Source organism: Aegilops tauschii, chromosome 1 (assembly GCF_002575655.3).
Source record: "Aegilops tauschii subsp. strangulata cultivar AL8/78 chromosome 1, Aet v6.0, whole genome shotgun sequence".
Classification (NCBI taxonomy): domain Eukaryota; kingdom Viridiplantae; phylum Streptophyta; class Magnoliopsida; order Poales; family Poaceae; genus Aegilops; species Aegilops tauschii.
The window spans coordinates 161,871,433-161,889,353 of NC_053035.3; the positions used below are offsets into that span (position 1 = coordinate 161,871,433).

At 47.4% G+C, this 17,921-nt stretch overlaps 1 protein-coding gene and 1 long non-coding RNA gene across 4 annotated transcripts; both read right to left on the minus strand.

The window, feature by feature from the left end:
- Positions 1–270: 270 nt before the first annotated feature.
- LOC141042313 (uncharacterized) lies at positions 271–3,023 on the minus strand. 2 transcript variants are annotated; one of them, XM_073510189.1, is made up of 6 exons: positions 2,304–3,023; positions 2,136–2,225; positions 1,438–1,659; positions 1,270–1,359; positions 794–869; positions 271–729 (listed from the first exon to the last, which is right to left on the minus strand). In XM_073510189.1, exons 1-6 carry the CDS (start codon positions 2,502–2,504, stop codon positions 443–445), a joined length of 966 nt encoding a protein of 321 aa, XP_073366290.1. In that variant the 5' UTR covers positions 2,505–3,023; the 3' UTR covers positions 271–442. The 2 variants fall into 2 exon arrangements, with proteins under 2 accessions (XP_073366290.1, XP_073366291.1); XM_073510190.1 differs by lacking the exon at positions 1,438–1,659 and having other exon boundaries at positions 272–729.
- A 170-nt stretch (positions 3,024–3,193) lies between these two features.
- On the minus strand, positions 3,194–17,685 carry LOC141042315 (uncharacterized). 2 transcript variants are annotated; one of them, XR_012204530.1, is made up of 4 exons: positions 16,681–17,685; positions 16,103–16,164; positions 14,730–14,909; positions 3,194–3,968 (listed from the first exon to the last, which is right to left on the minus strand). It is a non-coding gene; the product is annotated as an uncharacterized lncRNA (long non-coding RNA). The 2 variants fall into 2 exon arrangements; XR_012204529.1 differs by lacking the exon at positions 3,194–3,968 and having other exon boundaries at positions 14,596–14,909; positions 16,681–17,681.
- Between the last annotated feature and the right edge of the window lie 236 nt (positions 17,686–17,921).

Sequence of the window (17,921 nt, forward strand, 5' to 3'; positions counted from 1 at the left end):
GCCTGGTGACGACCCATATATCTGTTGGGCCATTTGTAGTCGGACCTGAGTTTTGGCCTTTAAGAGACCCATTTAAGTGTTGGGCCAATTCCCGGCCCTGTGTGCCTTTCAGCCTGTTAACGGACCGTGAAATCAATTGGGCCCACCCTTTGCCCGCTTCGATGTCAGCCTGTTAACGACCCGGGAGTTAAGAGGGCCGACCATTAACTTTCGGCCTGGTAACGGCCCATTAACTTAATGGGCCCACCAAAGTTCGTACATGTCTTTAGGCCAAATTAGAAAATTTGAGCCCATTACGACGAGCAATTATGCACAGGACCAAAACTGATCAAGCAAAGGTACGACATACAGGGAAAAACGTTGCACATCCAGCATATATTACAGGAAATTACATCCACTGGGCAATCAAAGATTGGTGCCAGTGCAAATAAATGAACAGAACCTAACGATCTACAACGTCACAATCTGCAACCTCAGCACGGATGACGCCCATAAGCATGTGGGCAAGTTCTTGCTGCTTTGCTACACTGTCTCTGAAAACATTGATCAGTTGTTGTGTCGCACGACTCTGCACCTTTGATTCCTCCACCATTTCCATCATTCCTTCAGCCATTAATTGGTTCACAAACATACATTTTTTCCGTTGCATTCGAGACAGAGGATACTGAACAAATTCAGATGGCGATTTTGGCAGGCTTGTATTATTGATAGTGGAGAGTGTCTCGACCACTGCATCATAACATAAATTAGGAGGGGAACCAAACAGATTAATCATGAGTTATTGGCATATTACCTGGCCTAGATTTATTGGAAAGAAACAATGGGGTTGCCTTGCTGTTTTCAGAGTTTGTCTTCTTATCTTCAGCAACCTGCACCAAATTAAGACACTAGCATTGCTATCATTGGCCAAGTCAGATAATAGGAAAGCAACATTGGCACAACGAACGTTTGGGCAAGTAGCCAACACCAAATTAACACAATATGGCACAGCTATCATCAGCCAGGTAAGGTAATACGAAAGCAACATTGACATAACGAATGAATGGGCAACCAGAGCAGCACTACAATTCAGTAATGTGCATGATATGAGATAGTACACTCATGCAGCTCAGTATGCAAAACTACCAGGCAGTTTTGTTTACAAAAATCAACATTGGCGCCTTTAACATTTTGCTACAACTAATTTTAGATCAGATAAAGGTTGGATTCACGCCGATTAACAAAATACATGCTGATGTAAAAATATAGTGATATACAATAGGTACTTACATCAGCATTGGAGCACAGAGAATTCCCGCAAGATATTTTCCTCGAATACAATCCCAATGAAGGAAGTCTTCTATCATTTAACCTTATTTTCTAAAAGAGAGATGGGTAAGAAACATGTAGAAAATATGATCAGAATGCTATAAAATTTCATGACGCGAGGATACGCACACGCTTCTTAGAATGGACTTGACATTCTTTTGCTGGACTGGAGCGGACTAGTTCTTTGGCCACTAGAATCTGCTTATTATCAGTGGGAGTTGGGTTTCTCTGTGCTGTCGCAGTATCTATGAAAAGTGGAGTTGGTTTATCATCTCCTGGCGTTTGGATCTTTTGCAAAGACCTGGTTTGTAACCCTTCAGATTCTAACATAGCCGTCTTCCCCTTGCATGCCTTATATAGAAGAATGGTGCTTCAATTATAAAACATGCTACAACAGAGATGGAATAGGTACTGAAGAATAGAAAGGCATGACATGTTGACATGTATTCCCTCCATCCGGAAATAAATGGATGGGTCTAGGCGTATTTCAGTTCTAGACACATCCAGTTTTATCCATTTCTGCGACATGTAATCCGTACGGAGGGAGTATGATGTAAGAGCTAGGGATACGACAGGACAACACAGTAAAAAAAACACTGAAAACCCAATGCAGAACCAAAGTAATCAAACCCACTGATATAAGATAGTACACTCATGCAGCTTAGGATGCAAAACTACCAGGCAGTTTTCCTTACAAAAATCAACATTGTGGCCTTTAATCATACATTTTGCTACAACTAAATTTAGATCAGATAAAGGTTGGATTCACCCCGATTAACAAAATACATGTTGTTGTAAAAATATAAAGATATACAACAGGTACTTACATCTGCATTGGAGTACAGAGAATTCCTGCAAGAATCTTTCCTCACAGGCGATACCAGTGGAGAAATTCTTCTATCTGTTAAGCTTATTTTCTAAAAGAGAGATGGGTAAGAAACATGTAGAAAATATGATCAACATGCTATAAAATTTCATGATGCAAGGATACGCACACGCTTCTTATAATGGAGTTGACATATTTTTGTTGGACTGGAGCGGACTAGTTCTTTGGCCACTGGAATCTGCTTATTATCAGTAGGAGTTGTGTTTCTCTGTGCTGGAGCAGTATCTATAAAAACTGGAGTTGGTTTATTATCTCCTGGCATTTGGATCTTTTGCAAAGACCTAGTTTGTAACCCTTCAGATTCTAACATAGTCGCCTTCCCCTTGCATGCCTTGTATAGAAGAATGGTGCTTCAATTATAAAACATGCTACAGCAGAGAGATGGAATAGGTACTGAAGAATAGAAATGCATGACATATTGACATGTATTCCCTCCATCCGGAAAAAAATGGATGGGTCTAGGCGTATTTCAGTTCTAGATACATCATTTTTATCCATTTCGGCAACATGTAATCCGGACGGAGGGAGTATGGTGTAAGAGCTAGGGATACGACAGGACAACACCGTAAAAAAACAATAGTTGAATGTAAAACTATATGCTAGCGGAATACGTACAGAAAAAACTAAGGCAACATACACGTGTATGATTGGGAAACTAAGATGGCATTGCAACAGAGCACTGGAACATCACTTCAATGTAAAAAAACATGGTATGGTAGACAGATGAAGTACATACTGATGAATAACAATGCATAAGATATTCAGAAGCATGATGTCCAAATTAAGCAGATGGCATTGCGATAGAGTAGAATGACAGTACTTGAATTTGAAAACATGTTATCATGAATGGAATAGGTACTGAAAAACAGGAAGGCATGACATATTTACATGCATGATCAGCATGCTAAGCACATGGCATTGCAACAGAGTAGATACACTCCAGGACATTATATGCATGTTGTACCCATATCACGGGCCAAGTTAGAGCAAGGACCTTGTGGGGTGAAGAGGATTCAACATCTTTCTGCAAGTCTTCTGAAGAACTACCTTTACATGTTCCATCATATTGGGTATCATTGACATCAAGTTTATTGGCCTTTACATTGCTCCGTGAGGTTCTTGTGGATATATCAGTGTGTGCAATTATATCTGACATGCATGGAAGACAACTAGTAGTTAGATTTATGTAATGAGTGCCTGTAGGAGACGACATAAATAGTAGGACTGGGGTTAACTAGCAGCAACATGTCTCAAAAACTAAAGGGAGAACACAGATGAAAGCTACAGAATATGTATCATTTGTACTCGAGATTAACTAGATGGCACACAAAAGTATTAAAGAACAACATAGGTAATACTAGAAGTGGTATAATACTATAATCACCAGCCTGTGGGATAGCATTGGCTGATGGATGATAACTATGGAACAGCGTTACCTAAAGAACAAGTATCTTAGCTGAACTATGGAACAACGTTAACTCCTGAACAAGACCCGTAAAAGATCAGCATGAATATACAGTGGAATGTGATAATCTATTTTCCATGCTTAGATGAATAACAAAGCCATAAATGTTGCACACAAGTAAGATGAGGGTACAACCTATCTGGCCGCCATCCATAGGAGTGAGCATCATGTGCTGACTTGTCAATGGCCCTGCAGTTGTTGTGGCTGTCCATGTCGGGCACACGGGAACTGTTGAGTGGGGACTATAGCTCCCTTCTGGTGTATGCTTCCCTTGTTGGAGCAGCTGCGGTGAGTCGAAAGACGGTGTGGCTGAAGATGCAGATAACACATAATGTTAAGAACGACACATCTCTTTGATCTGAAGAAATACACTAAGAGATCAACAGCAAGGTACGAGAGTGGTCACACGTCTGTTGACTGAAGACTAAATTGGGGTCACACGATTTTATTTTATTTTGGTACTGTCCGATCTACGCCGGATGGCTTGATGGCCGTCTTGTGCCTCCCGGCTGACACTGTTAGGAATCTTCCCCGAAGAGCCAGCGACCACCGGCAGAGCAGCTTGGCTCCGCCGTCCGTGGCCCCGGCAAAAACCCCGCTCCCCGCCCCACCGCACTGCCGTGGTTGCGCCGCCCCCGGGCCAATCCACAAAGACTCCCCGTCATCCAGATCCGGCGGCGGCAGTACCTTCAACCCACGCAACTCTAAGATAGCCATCTAAGCGCTGCTTCCATGGCGAACTTGCGACCCCGCACCCTTACGTTAGACACCAGCCAACCAGCAGCCTAGGAGCTCCGCCGCCTCGAGGGGTGCTGCTTCCCATTGGGAATCGATCGACCCAGAATAAAAATTCAGACAACTGACGCCTAAATAAAGTGATTTGAGATGAGGGTGCGACCTATCTGGCAGCATGGTGAAGTAGGCAGGTCCAGCTGCCGAGACGGTGAGGCCGGCGCTGTTGCGGTGGCCAACGGCGGCAGGGAAACAGCTATGCCGCGACGGTCGACAGCTACGGGGAAGCAGCGCTGGGACTTTGGACGGATCCGAAGTTGGAGCCGTCCGGCGCCGTGAACAACGGCGGGGGTGAATCGGCTCCGGTACGGTTCACGCGGCCGTCGTCGAGGCAGCTCCAGCAGCACGGAGTAAGAGGCACACGGCCCAGTGCACGACGGCAAATGGACAGCGTCTCCGGCATTAGGGAGGAGGGCGGCTGTGAAATTGGTGCGGTGGGGGCGCCATGGAGGAGGGGCTGAGGTTTCGCGGCTCGGGAGAAAGGAGCTTCCGAGGAGAAGGTGATTTGGCGCCCACGAAGTATGAATGGGGGGGCGAATTGGGACGGGAGTGGAACCATGTTTTACGGACGCATTCGTCTGAAATGTGAGGGGGAGTTACAGTTCTACCCCTGCCTTTAGGCTTCTCGGCTTGGGTCTGTGTACTGAGGGTCGGGGATAGTAGAGTAACTTTGCTTCTCCCCAAATAGTGGGCGGGAGCGATTTCGGGCGAGGAGGGCGTGTTTTGAAATATAGTGGGCGCAAGCGATTTCGGGCGAGGAGAGCGTGTTTTGAAATAGTGGGCGCGAGCTATTTCGGGCGAGGAGAGCGTGTTTTGCCGACCATGGTTTATGAATTATTCGGCACATGTCATTTCGGCCGAGGAGAAGGCGTGCTTGGATGAAGTTACGAACCTACCCTCGATGTACAACGGGCCAATTAATGCGTCTCCCACATAGGACGGTAATTTCGCGTCTCCCATTTATTTGCTCGGGCAAATTCCACCGAGCAGAGGATGTTTAATGGTTCGTTCAAAATTTGGGAGAACGAGCATCCACGTCTACATTACCAAGTCGATTCGAATCAAATTTTGAAATATTAGCTTGCGACCTCTTTTTTAGATGGAGAGATGATTCTCGGGAGTAATGTGTTTTCACATGCTCGTTGCTAGCGATTTACTATATGAGAAATAGTTGACCCACTCAAAACGGGAATCAAACCCAAAATGAAATATCTCGATTCAATGAAATAGCTCGTTCACCAGGTCAAAATAGTGAACTAAATCCAAAATTGAACACCTCAATCGAATAGCATGTTGTACAGTATTATAGTATGAACATGTTGAAAGTCAAATTAATGAACTTGTTTGATATACGCATATATCCGTTCATGTGTGGATTGCAAACAACAAGTTCTCCAATTTAAATATTTGAATGCAAGTTTATATCGAAACATGGTTTATATCAGTCTTTGATGCATAAAACGGGACCTCCCCCTCTCCCAGACTCCTGCTCTCTCTCTCTCTCGCCGACAATCTTCAATTCTGTCGCATGCATCCAACACACAAACCTTGTTGGTCCCTCTTGCTTTCTCTCCATCTCTCTCTCTCTCTCTCTCTCTCTCTCTCTTTGTGTGTGTGCGTGGGGGGGGGGTCTTTCTAGTTCGCATGCATATATACTCCATCTATAGGCCTCTCTCGCACACTATGTATGATTCTCTAGTCCAAGCTAGATATCTTGGGTGCACTCATCGTACGCACACAAATTCCTTGGCTCGTTGCCCGTAACTCTCTCACGCACCACTCTGTCGTCTCGGAGGTCTTCCCCCTCTCTCTCAAACTCTCCATCTACCTGGGTCACACATACACATGCATATCTCACTCGCACTCGATAGGCCCATCTAAAACTATCTCTCTCCCTCGTTTTCTCTCCATCTCACACGCACACACACACAATCTCATGCCTAGCTAGCCAAGTATGATGGTCTCTCACTCAATTGTAGGCACACGCAGTCCCCCCTATATGTATATGACTAGCTAATCTTAGTCTCCATCACAAACATGTGCATGGTCTATCTCGATTTCTCTCGGGGCATCTTTCTATCGCGCACGCACCTCCCTCGATCTCCCACCCATATAGTCCCCTCACAATCTCGAGGGGGTCTCTCTATCACAAACACACCCTCTCGCCCTCCCCATGCGTCCATGTTCTCCATGTGTCCCTCTCGACCTTTGTTCCTTGTTGGCCAGACCTCTATTGGACATGTGCTATAGGGGTGTCTCTCTCCGTTGCAAACAATCACACACTAGCTATCTTCGTGTATCTCCTCGCCTCACTTTTCTATCTCGGAGATGAATGCGTGATATGTTCGCCTAAGAAACGAAAAAACACATTCTCTCTAATTTATCGTTTGTTGTCACTTTCTCTTTCACACACACACTCTTTTTGCACACTTACTCATTCTCCTTCACACGCACTTGATCCCTCTCGACTTAGGCACTCTCCTCGGTCCATAGCATATTGATTTATTGAAAAGTCAAACATCACAAAGTTTGACCATGTACGTGGAGAAAAACAATTACATCTAGAACGGCAAACATATACCATTAGATTCACCATGAGATGTAGTTTCGTATGATGTATCTTTGGTATTGAAGATATAAATAACATTTGTGTAAACCTGATCAAAGTTTCCAAAGTTTGACTTCTAAAAAAATTACATGCACTGCATTATCGAGCGGATGGAATATCTCTTTCCCCCTCTCAGCTATCTGACGCACCACTCAGCCTTATCGGGGCTCCTCAATCTCTCTCAAACTTTATATCTCCCTGGTTCACACATACACATGTCTCGCTCGCGCTATACATATAGACCATCCAACACTCTCCGCCCTTGTTCTCTCTCTATGTGACACGCACCCCCCTAATAAGTACCATAATCCCTCACTCCATCATAGGCGCAAGCACTCCCCCCTAAGTATGATTATCTCTCACTAGCCATCAGGAACACACATATTGTCTCCTTCCATCCATACGTCTATCTCGATATCTCTCGGGGTATCTTCTATCGCGCACACACCTTGTCACTCGATCTCCCACCCATGTAGTCCCATCACGATCTCCAGGGGATCTCTCTATGACAAACATACACTCTCTCCTCCCCATGTCTGCATTTTCTCCGTACGTCTCTCTCGACCTCTCTCCCTTGTTTGTCAGACCCCTCTTGGCCACGTGCTAGGGTCTTGCTCTCTTGGTTGCAAACAACCACACACTATCTCCTCACCTTGCTTCCGTTGTCAAAGATGCATGTGTGATATGTTTGCATAAGACACACACGTTTTTTCTCGACTTTTATCGAGTGTTGTCCATGTCTCTTTCACACACGCACGCACACTTTTTTCACTCACTCTTTCTATTTATATATCTATCTCTCTCTCTCTCTAGTTAGGGACTCTCTCACGTCCATAAGCATATGGATGTTTTGAAAAGTCAAACCTCAGAAAAGTTTGACCAGGTATATGTGGAGAAAAACATTTACATCTGGAAAGATCATTAGATTCATCACAACATGTACTTACTTCATACTATCATTTATCTTTGGTATTGTAGATATAAGTAATTTCTTTATAAACTTGGTCAAAGTTTCAAAAGTTTGACTTTAAAAAAATGATGGAACTACATTATCGGACGGAGGGAGTAGCTCTTTCTCTCTCTCTGCTATCTCTCACGGGCCTCCCCTCTCATACGAACACTCTATACCGACGGATTATATGCTCACCGTGTTAGCGTATAGCTCCGTATATTGTTTAGTTGACCGGTCAACCAGTCCACATGCTGCCTTGTCAGCTCGTGTTCTGTATCTTCGTGTGCTGGCCTATGTGGCAGTGGGTGAAAATAAGTAAACTAGAGGCCCATCTGACACGCGGTGAAGTAAACAAAGTTGAAACCACTCGGGGTAGCACCCCGCACGCTAGTAAATTGAGGGCGCATTGAGGACACACTTCTTCCGCGTGGAGGACGCACTCGCGCACAATTCACCACTGCGCGGCGGCATGCACAGAAGGACGCACTTGAGCACACCCAGCATACAACACAGACCAGCACACGTGTACACCGGCGTCACTGCCGGTTGAGATGGACGGCGAGGCAGCCAACAAGCGGAGGCTGCTCGAGCCAAAACCGCATCCGACGAGCCTGGACTTCATCAGCAGCCTCCCCGACGACATGCTGCTCGTCATCATCGGCCTCCTCCCCACCAAATCTGCCATGCGGACCGCCCTGCTCTCCCGGCGGTGGTGCCCCCTCTGGCGCCGCGTCCCCCTCAACCTCACCGTCGACAGCTGCCTCTGCGACGGGGATTGCAAATGCATGGACGCAGTCTCCAAGATCCTTTCATCGCACCCTGGGCCAGCCAGACGCCTTGACATCCGCATGTTCAGTACCAACTACAAGGTCCAACCCAAGTTCGACGAGTGGTTCTTATCCCCCGCCCTAGATCAGCTCGAGGAGCTCAGCTTTGAAGCTGGACGATGTCGCTCTCTACCGCCGTCCATGCTCCGCCTCGCGCCAACGCCGCGCCGCGCCAGCTTCAGCTCCTGCTATCTTCCCCAGATTAATGCCGCGCCCGCCCTTCTTCTCCCTCAACTCAAGCAGCTCGATCTCTTCGACGTTGTCATCTCGAAGAAGGCTATGGAGCACCTGTTCCGCAGCTGTACTGCACTCGAGTACCTCCGTCTTGAGCAGATCCACGGATTCATTAGCCTCCACATCGCCTCGACGAATCTTCGATGGATTTATGTGTCTTGCTGGCCCCGCAACAAGACATCAGTTGGGAAGAGATCACTCCAGCTGTTCCACGTTATGGTCATTGAGAATGCGCCTTTCCTTGAGAGTTTGCTTGTATCGGATCTAGAAGGTCCAACAAAAATCAGGGTCATTGACGCGCCGAAATTGACAGCGTTGGTGCACTCGTCTGCCAAATTCTCCGAACTCTTTATTGGATCCGTAATCGTTCAGGTACAACACTCATCTTCTTCCGCGTCTTCTTGAAATTCACATTTTTAAATTTCTTCTTGATGTATTTACGACCGTCTTCCAGAAAATGATTCCCACAAGCTTGACCCAGTCTATGCGCACAGTGAAGGTCTTGGCAATAAAATCTATCGGCCCCAATCTGGATCAAGTTGTTGGATTCCTTACATGCTTTCCGTGCACGGAGAAGCTACTCATCGAGGTGAAACTTCTTTCCTATTAGTAAACGGTAATCACAACGTAGCTCAAATTTTTCGTAATTTTCCCAAATTACGATGACAAGTGTAGTGTTCAAAACTGCATCTACGCACTGCACCGAAAGAAATGTTTTTAGTATTTTTTCTCGCATGATCACCTGCATCTTTTTTTGTTGTACTACTATAGTAGCCTAGGCTAGTCATAGTGGAAAGTAACTTAGACTACTCCAGTAACTCTATGGTTACCGTAAGAGCAAGTACTACCTCCGTCCTGGTTTACTCTTCCTATTTTGTAGTATCAAAATTTGACCATAGATTTAACTGACAAAATGTTAATGCATGTCACTAAGAACTATATCGCTGGATTCGTATTTGAACATAATTTCAAATGGTGTAATTTTTAGTGACATGCATTGGCATTTTCTTACATAAATATATGGTCAAAATTTTATACTAAATAAGAGGTAGTACAAAAGTGGGCTATAACGACCCTCCACTATGTAGGCCAAAACACGCGCCAATTTCACTTGTGATGCATTTGGCATCGATGCCCCTCCATTGCTCACCTGGTGCCCCAATCTGGATCACCTACTTTGCTCCGGTGCCAAATTAACTCACGCAATGAAAAAACACTTGCGTGGGAGAGAGAGAGGACTGAGGCAATAAAAAAACACTTGTTTGGGAGAGTGAGAGGCTGGTGTAGTTGGTTTGATTGATTTGTTTATACATGTGGGTCTGTGTGCACAGCGGTGCCAACTCTCTCACATCGTGAGAGCGGTGCCAAAATCTTTTGACTTGACATCGATGCGTATTATGTGGCATACTTTTGCAAAATATGGCATCGGCCACATAGTGGAAGGCAACAAATGCCCAAGCTCTTCACATACTCCTAGGTAAATGAGAGGAAAGAGAAAGAGGGAGAGAGAGTGAAAAAAATATCACTAGCCAGCCAACCCTATCGTATGAGCGAATGATATTGGTACCTCTTGATGACACGACAATCTTATACAGCCAGCTCCTCTAATGTGTTCTCTTCTTTTACAGATAAAAAAAGACCCGAAAGTGAAAAATGTGCTGCACTATAACAATCTCATCGAATGCCTTGATCTCCATCTTACAGAAATTGATTTGATCGACTACCGAGGCAGCACATCTGAGATTAAATTGGCCAGGTTCTTTGTTCTGGAGGCAAGTGTGCTCAAGGTAATGAGGTTTGGCGTTCTCTGGCGAAACAATGAATGGCGTGCTGATCACCGCAAGAGTCTAAGCCTAAATGACAAAGTCTTCGCAGAAGCTGAATTTGTTTTTGAAACATCAAGTGGCCAGAGACTCAAAAACTTATTTGCCCATTAGTGACTTGTCAGGGCGGTGGATTTTAGTTTGTACGATAATGCTGCATCCACGTAAAGTAACGAAAGTTCTTACGTAAACTTCCTAGTAATTCCCTCTTCGTAGGTGCAGCATTACTCCTAACATTTGTAATATCAGTTTGAAACTTGTAATATTGCCGTGTCCTATTCCTGTGTTTTCAAAATCCTACGAATCAAACAGGTCCTGAGTTGGTTATGATGTTGTGCCTGCCAGCTTTCACCAATAGTCATTGGATCTAGATCTGACGCATACAAACCAAACTTCTCCAGTTTTACAAAAAGATGTCCGCACTTGTTCCCTATTTACAAAGAACTCCTTGTCTCTCACAATCAGCCTTATCTCCTCCCCACCACATCTTGAAGGCCATGGAAAAATCTGGCGCGATGGCCGCTGCCGGCGCCGTCCACCCCCAATCTTGGTGTTCCGTGCAATGCACGGGTATCTATGCACGGGAAATTATGTCGAACACGGCTAGTTGTAAGCAGGCTAGGTCTACGGCCATGATGATAGTGACTGCAGACGGTGAGGCTGACTATGGTATGCCGAACACGGCGCCTATACTCAGGTGTCATCTCCGGCGTAGGGTCTTGTCACTTCACTGTGAGGAGCAGCACGTAATAATTTGACCAACGGGTAGTACAATGCTACTACATTGCTAGTACTACTACTACTAGTACTAGCACCACCGTCTGGATTTAGTAGTACTATCACGTCCATCTGGATTTAGTATTTGACTAGCAATATCTAGTAATGCATGAAAAAAAATTGTACCACTCCCTCTGTAAATAAATACATGGTGTATTGTTGTATTCCTATCGGTGAGATAACTTAATGTCTTTTTGCTACTTAATAGGATTACATGCAATGAACTAACCACTGCATGTGATGTTTGGTAGTCTCAAATCATTGAAAGCATGCACGGGCACGGAGGGGGACACAGCTTCATTGACTTACCGCACCTGCCTTTCGGTGTATGACACGTGGGCCCAACGGGTGGCTGGCCAACCTGTCATACAGCCAAAGGCAGGTGCAGTAGAGGGGCGAGTAGTAGATGGCCAACACACACGTGAATTCAACGCAGTCTGCACTTCTCATATAAAGGCTCCCGCAAGTCCAATCTACGAAATCCTACGCACCCAAGGGCAAGAGTGATCACTCCAATCGCAAGATCAGTTGAGTAGAAGCTAGACCCATGGAGGCGATGAGCGCGAGCATCAGCCGGCTGTGCCAGATGGTCCACGACGCTGGCCTGCGGCCCGGCACCAAGGAACGTCTCCAGGTAGTGCTTGAGGCTGCCAGGGCGAGGGGCCGTTTGGACGACAACTTCGTCTCCTTGTTCGACGAGGTCCTCGTCGGCTTCCTCGACAAGTTCACCATCGTCAAGAAGCTCGCAGACGACCTTGACGTATGCCTCCAGCCCACGCGCCCAGGCTCTGTGATGCCTGCCACCCTCAACAGCCTCTATGGTGACAACCTCTTCGACGCACTGGTGGCCTTGCGAGTGCCCGCCGTCGCGCCGGAGAATGTCCACCTCGAGGTCACGCTCGCCGCGCAGCGCCTGGTGCAGCAAGACACCATCGACATAATCACCCACGTCTACGCGCAAATCGTCCACAAGGACTACTACATGCAAGAGGAGGACGATAGGACGCTGGCCTTCTTGTACCGCAGGGCAACCTTGGACGGCATTGTTCAGAAGCACGTTGAGCTTGCTGCCAACGCCACTGCTCCTTACACGTCGGTTGGTGACCCGGTGCACTAGGGCGTGAGGATGTCGTTGATGGATCCGTATGTATCTTTATCTTTCCGTCAAATCCATGTAGTAGTATATGGTACTACTAGTAATTATCTTACCTTTCGCATCAACTTCATAATTTTCCTACGTACTCCAGCATGAACCGTGCCAGAACCAAACTTCTCATTACTCTAGGGAAAATCGTTATTTCTATCTATCGGTCGCACCATGGAGCAGAACCAAAATTTACAAGTTACAAGTTCAAAAGGAAAAGCCTGCCGTGTTCGCGTCACACCCCCACACGATTGGTCCGGCACGCCGCTCAAGGGGGAATGCATGCTGTGTTGTATATTCACTTACAAGTGGGACCGCAGTTGAGCAAACCGACTATCGGCAAACCCCCACCCCGCCCACTGCGCGATGGCTAAGAAAACAGGAGGGAGAAGAGATGGCTGTAGCACGGATTCCAAGAAAATTGGTGTCGGATGGGACTCGTGTGGTTGGCGTGTGCCGTACTGCTAGACATGAATGCTAGTTATGGCCCATGCCACCCCACTATATCGAGGTGCTGGTTACGTAGAACAAATTTCCTGGAGTCCGTGCTCAGCCCTCCTCTATCTCTCTTCTCAGCCAGCCAGCAGACGCGCGGAGCCCATCGTATGTTTGCTCATATGCAGTCCCACATGTCAGTGAAAACGCAAGAGGACCCACTGAACCTGCACATCTTTCACCTCGACATGCTGGTGATGAAAAACAAATCCAATAAAGATCTTCGGTGGCCGCTTTTGGAGTTACTCAAGAGTACTAAGATTCTATTTACAGTTTAACCCAAGATGCACATCACGTGGCTTCAACTACCACTCTATTTTCTTGCATGACACGACCTGGATGCTGGCTGTCCCACGTGTCGGCAAAAGGAGGAAGAACTCGACCAAATCTTTGGTTGTGCTCTCGGATTAGACTAGTTGTGCTAACTTATAATTTTATTGTGTAGAATGGATGCAAGTTTTGGTATTGGGAAGAAGATTACAACGATATATTGATAGAGCGCAATTTAGTAGATGTTCTAGCACTTTTAGCTAGCATAGAGGCTAGAGATGAGACTAGTGCACTTATTGATAGAATAGAGGCTAGACACGTCTACTTCTTTACACTCGAAGAAGAAAGAAGCACGCAAGATCGAGCCTCCACAGATCAACAATGAATGCGTTGAGAAGGCACTAATCCAACTTACATGAGCAGTTATGGAAGTTGGATATCTTCTAAAATGTATTCTTGTGGTTCTTGTTTTCTTTGGTCTTGCTTTTCTAGTCAAAATTTTGGTGATGTATTTCCATGTACCAAAAAATCAATGATGAAAAAAAGATATGTGTTTGCAAAGAAAAATGTACGCGGCCGGGATGCGTCCGCGCGTTCGGCGCACGGCCACCGCATCCAAGAAGTGGCCCGGACACGACCCCATTGCCCTACCCAAACGGACAGAATCCGGGCAAAACGGAGGTCCGTTTGGGGTCGTGCGTTGGAGTTGGCCTTACAAGTGGGACCGCAGTTGAGGAAACCGACTATCGGCAAACCCCCACCTCGCCCGCCGCGCGATGGCTGAGTTAGAGAAACGGTGAGGTTGAAGAGATTGCTGTAGCACGGACTCCAAGAAATATGGTGTCAAATGGAAGTCGTGCTGGTGGTGTGTGCCGTACTCCTGGACGTGAATGCTTGTTCTAGCCCATGCCACCCTACTACTCCTACTATTATAGTAGTAGTATCGAGGATTCGAGGTGCTGGTTACGTACAGCGAGCATATTAACATATGGCCCACCTCACACTGTGGCCAAATTTCCTGGAGTCTGTGTGTGGGGACCCCGACTCATAAGTCGTGATCACCGAATGCACGTGTACAGTGATCCCAGAGATCAATGCTCACTAAACACACAGAAGCTGAATAACAAGAGTCTTACATCCATACATACCGTATTACACAAGTAGGACCATTATGGTCAAGTCTTGAGTATAACATCGCAGCGGAAATCTTCGTCGATAACTTGGACCCATTCCATCTGCCTTAACCCTACAGGCATTCTGACTGGGAAGCGGCCTAGCTCGCATGTTCATCACCAAGGTACTCTTCATTATATCCTGTTCTTTCATGCCTGGCCAAGAAAATAACCAGTGGCAAGCCAATGAGTACTTTGAATGTACTCGCAAGGAACCCAAGAGTGATAATAGAATAAATATGCACGGCTCTACTGCTAAATTGGCAGTTTTGCAGAAAGCTTGTTTTTCTCATGCAAGTATGATCAACATTTATCAAGGACATGAATGCGTCTGCAACAAGTATCAGGAGGTTACAGACATTAACATCGAAAAGGAGTTGTGAACAACTCGTGCTCAAGCTCATCGTGACTTCCTCACGAATCACATCAACATATTTACCAAACCATGTTGTTTGTCAGAAACATATGGACGTAGCCCAAGAGCGGTTACCCAACTGTCCTTGACCGTGGACACGGCTATTCGAATAGTTTTACACTCTGCAGAGGTTGCACACTTTACCCACAAGATCCGGGGAACTTCCGTGTCAGACACGACCCGCGGTACCTCAAGTACCCGGGGTAAGCACCCGATCACTATCTTTCCCTAGACGACACTAACATAGAGTCCACTCGGTTGGTAGCAGCCCCCGTGCCCAACATTTCACATCTTAAAATTTGTGGAGCCACGCTCCCATATTCATCACATACCACAAGCACGGGGTACCAACGGTGTGTCCGGTGCCCTGTAAAAACAGTCATGGCCGCCCTACCTGGCACGACCCCTTCCCGAGAGAGCGCAACAATGACCCTCCCGTCACTAGTAATGCGGGCTCCAAGCTAGTATCGGCCTAGGTAATCAATAATGCCCTTTCCCATATAAGGGTAGAGTGGTTGCGCATGTAAGGTTGGAATAACGGTTGCAACTTAAACCAATCCGTTTTGAAAACAACACACACACTTGCCTCGGTACACCACTTCGTCATCAAGTGGTTACCCAACTCATTATCTCCCTCGGGCATAAGTGACACCCGACAGGGTTTTCGAAAAGTCTTTTGAAAATACTTTGTCTCCATCACCATGCATATTCCCATCCCTTTTTGCGTAGCAACTACTTTAGCATCCTATCTACTCCCACCGGCATAACCCTCATAAGAAGGTAGGGTCATGCACAATGCAAGTATCAACGAGGAAGTACGGAGGCAAACCACCCCAAGTGGTCACCTCATCATCATGACTCCGATGCAAGCAATAAAAGTGTTATATGACATGCATAAAAAGGGTTTCATAGACATGGTCAAAGGGCTGCTTGCCTGGTTCATCAGAGTCTTCAAGTCTTCTGGTCCTTCTCCAAGTACTCCATCTACTTCGTCAACTAACGTCGAAACAATCATAATAAGCAACACAACAAGGCAGCAAATAAAAGTGCCCTAAAAATATGAATTTGACTTTTTTAGGACATCCATGGTTATACGAAAAATAACCAGAGTGGTTTCATTGGAATTGGATCAGTGGATATTTCTGAACATTTAAATCTGATGGAAGCAAGGGATTTGTGGATTTGCAAGAAGTGTACAGAAATATATTTTTGAAAAATGAGCAAAGGCACCCATTAAATCAGGCATGATTTTAGAAACATTTAGAAATTGGTTACACTGGATTTGGAGTTCAAATGAATATTCTATGAATTTTTGAAGCTGGTTTAGGAGCATAAATGACCTATTTGTTAGATCCAGGTGAAACTAGGCAGTGTAAAAATGTTCGCTATGGCTCATTAAATAGACACTGTTTTATGGAGTCACCGGAAATTTGAATCATCAGATTTGGACTTGAAATGGGGTCTCTGGAAAAGTTTGAATCTTGCTGAAAAAGTAAAAGTAAATGGAAATACCTAACGGGCCAAATTCCAGCGGCGGCAGCGCGCACTGGGCGGGATTTAACGGCTAGGCGCAACTGGGCCGGCCCAACGGCGAGGCCACGCGGGCGACAGGTCGACGTCGAAGGCGTCTTTGCCGGAGTGCGCCTTCGCCTGGGGGAGGCGGATCTTCCGCTATCCGTCTCCACTTAAAAAGGCGGGGCCCGCCCTGCGGTCGCTGACGCGTGGGACCCAGCGCTCAGGCCTTCGCCTACCTCCCGCTCGAACAGAGCAGAGGCAGGGAGGCGAGGCCGAGCGGGCGCCGGCGCTCTCCCGGGCGGCACGGGCCACCCCCGGCGGCGCCCGGCACACCGGCGGACTCAGCGTGCCGCGACGCACCCGTCCATGTGCTGCACGCCCACAGGGGAGCCCGGGAAGAGGAGGCGCTTCGGGTGCGGCGGACCGGGGTGCCGGTGAGGATGATTTGGACGCTACGACCATCGGGAATGGGAATTCGAGCGCGGGGGAGCTCCATGTCGGCGGTGGAGATGTTCTGGCATGACGAGGTGGGGAGGAGGGGGTTCGGGCAACACGAATTTAGCCCGAGCTCGCCGTCGGTAATGGCGGGCGTGGAGGAAGAGGAGGGCACGGGAGGAGGTGCGGGTTGGTCAAGGGGTTGCTGGGAAGGAGAGAGAGCAAAGGGCTCCAGAGAGAAGCCTGGGGCTGCCTATATGGCGAGGTCACGGCTCACCGTGGACGTGGCCTACGGGCGCCCGCGGAAATGGCCGGGGTGGCCACGGGAGGAGGCTCGGGGCTGTCTGCGGCGCTCGTGAGGGTGGTATTGGTGTAGGGAAGGGAGAGAGAGAGCAGGGAGAGCTCCGGGTGGAGCCACGAGCTCGCACACGCATAGGCCGAGCCGGGCGGCTCTGGGCACGCGCTGCTGGAGGTGAGAGAGAGGGAGTGAGGAGGGGGCCAGCACGGCTGTCGTGGTGCGGACGTCGAGGGCCTCGACTGGCGCACTGGGACGGCCCGAGGTGGTGGGGGAGCGCGGCGTCAACGGTCGGGTGCTATGCCAGGCGCTCCAGAGCGCGCAAGTGGCCGGCATCCGCGACTTTTCCGCGCGCACTCGCGTGTCCACTTGTGTCTAGTGGCTGCAGGGGGAGTAAACAATGTGGAAAGGGCATTGGATGCCTTGGGGAGCCAGCAGAGGAGAGGAGGGGTGGAGAGAGAGTGAAAATGCTGCTGTCCAGAGAAGAAAAGTGGATCCCTGCCCCCCT

Bases quoted from the DNA above. Each gene is read 5' to 3' on its own strand.
- LOC141042313 (XM_073510189.1), bottom strand. From the start codon at position 2,504: ATGTTAGAATCTGAAGGGTTACAAACTAGGTCTTTGCAAAAGATCCAA. The intron at 1,660-2,135 runs GTAAGTACCTGT...CTTCTATATAAG, and splicing joins CTCTGTACTCCAATGCAGAT to GCATGCAAGGGGAAGACGGC. The intron at 1,360-1,437 runs GTGCGTATCCTC...TCTCTCTTTTAG, and splicing joins AAGTCCATTCTAAGAAGCGT to AAAATAAGGTTAAATGATAG.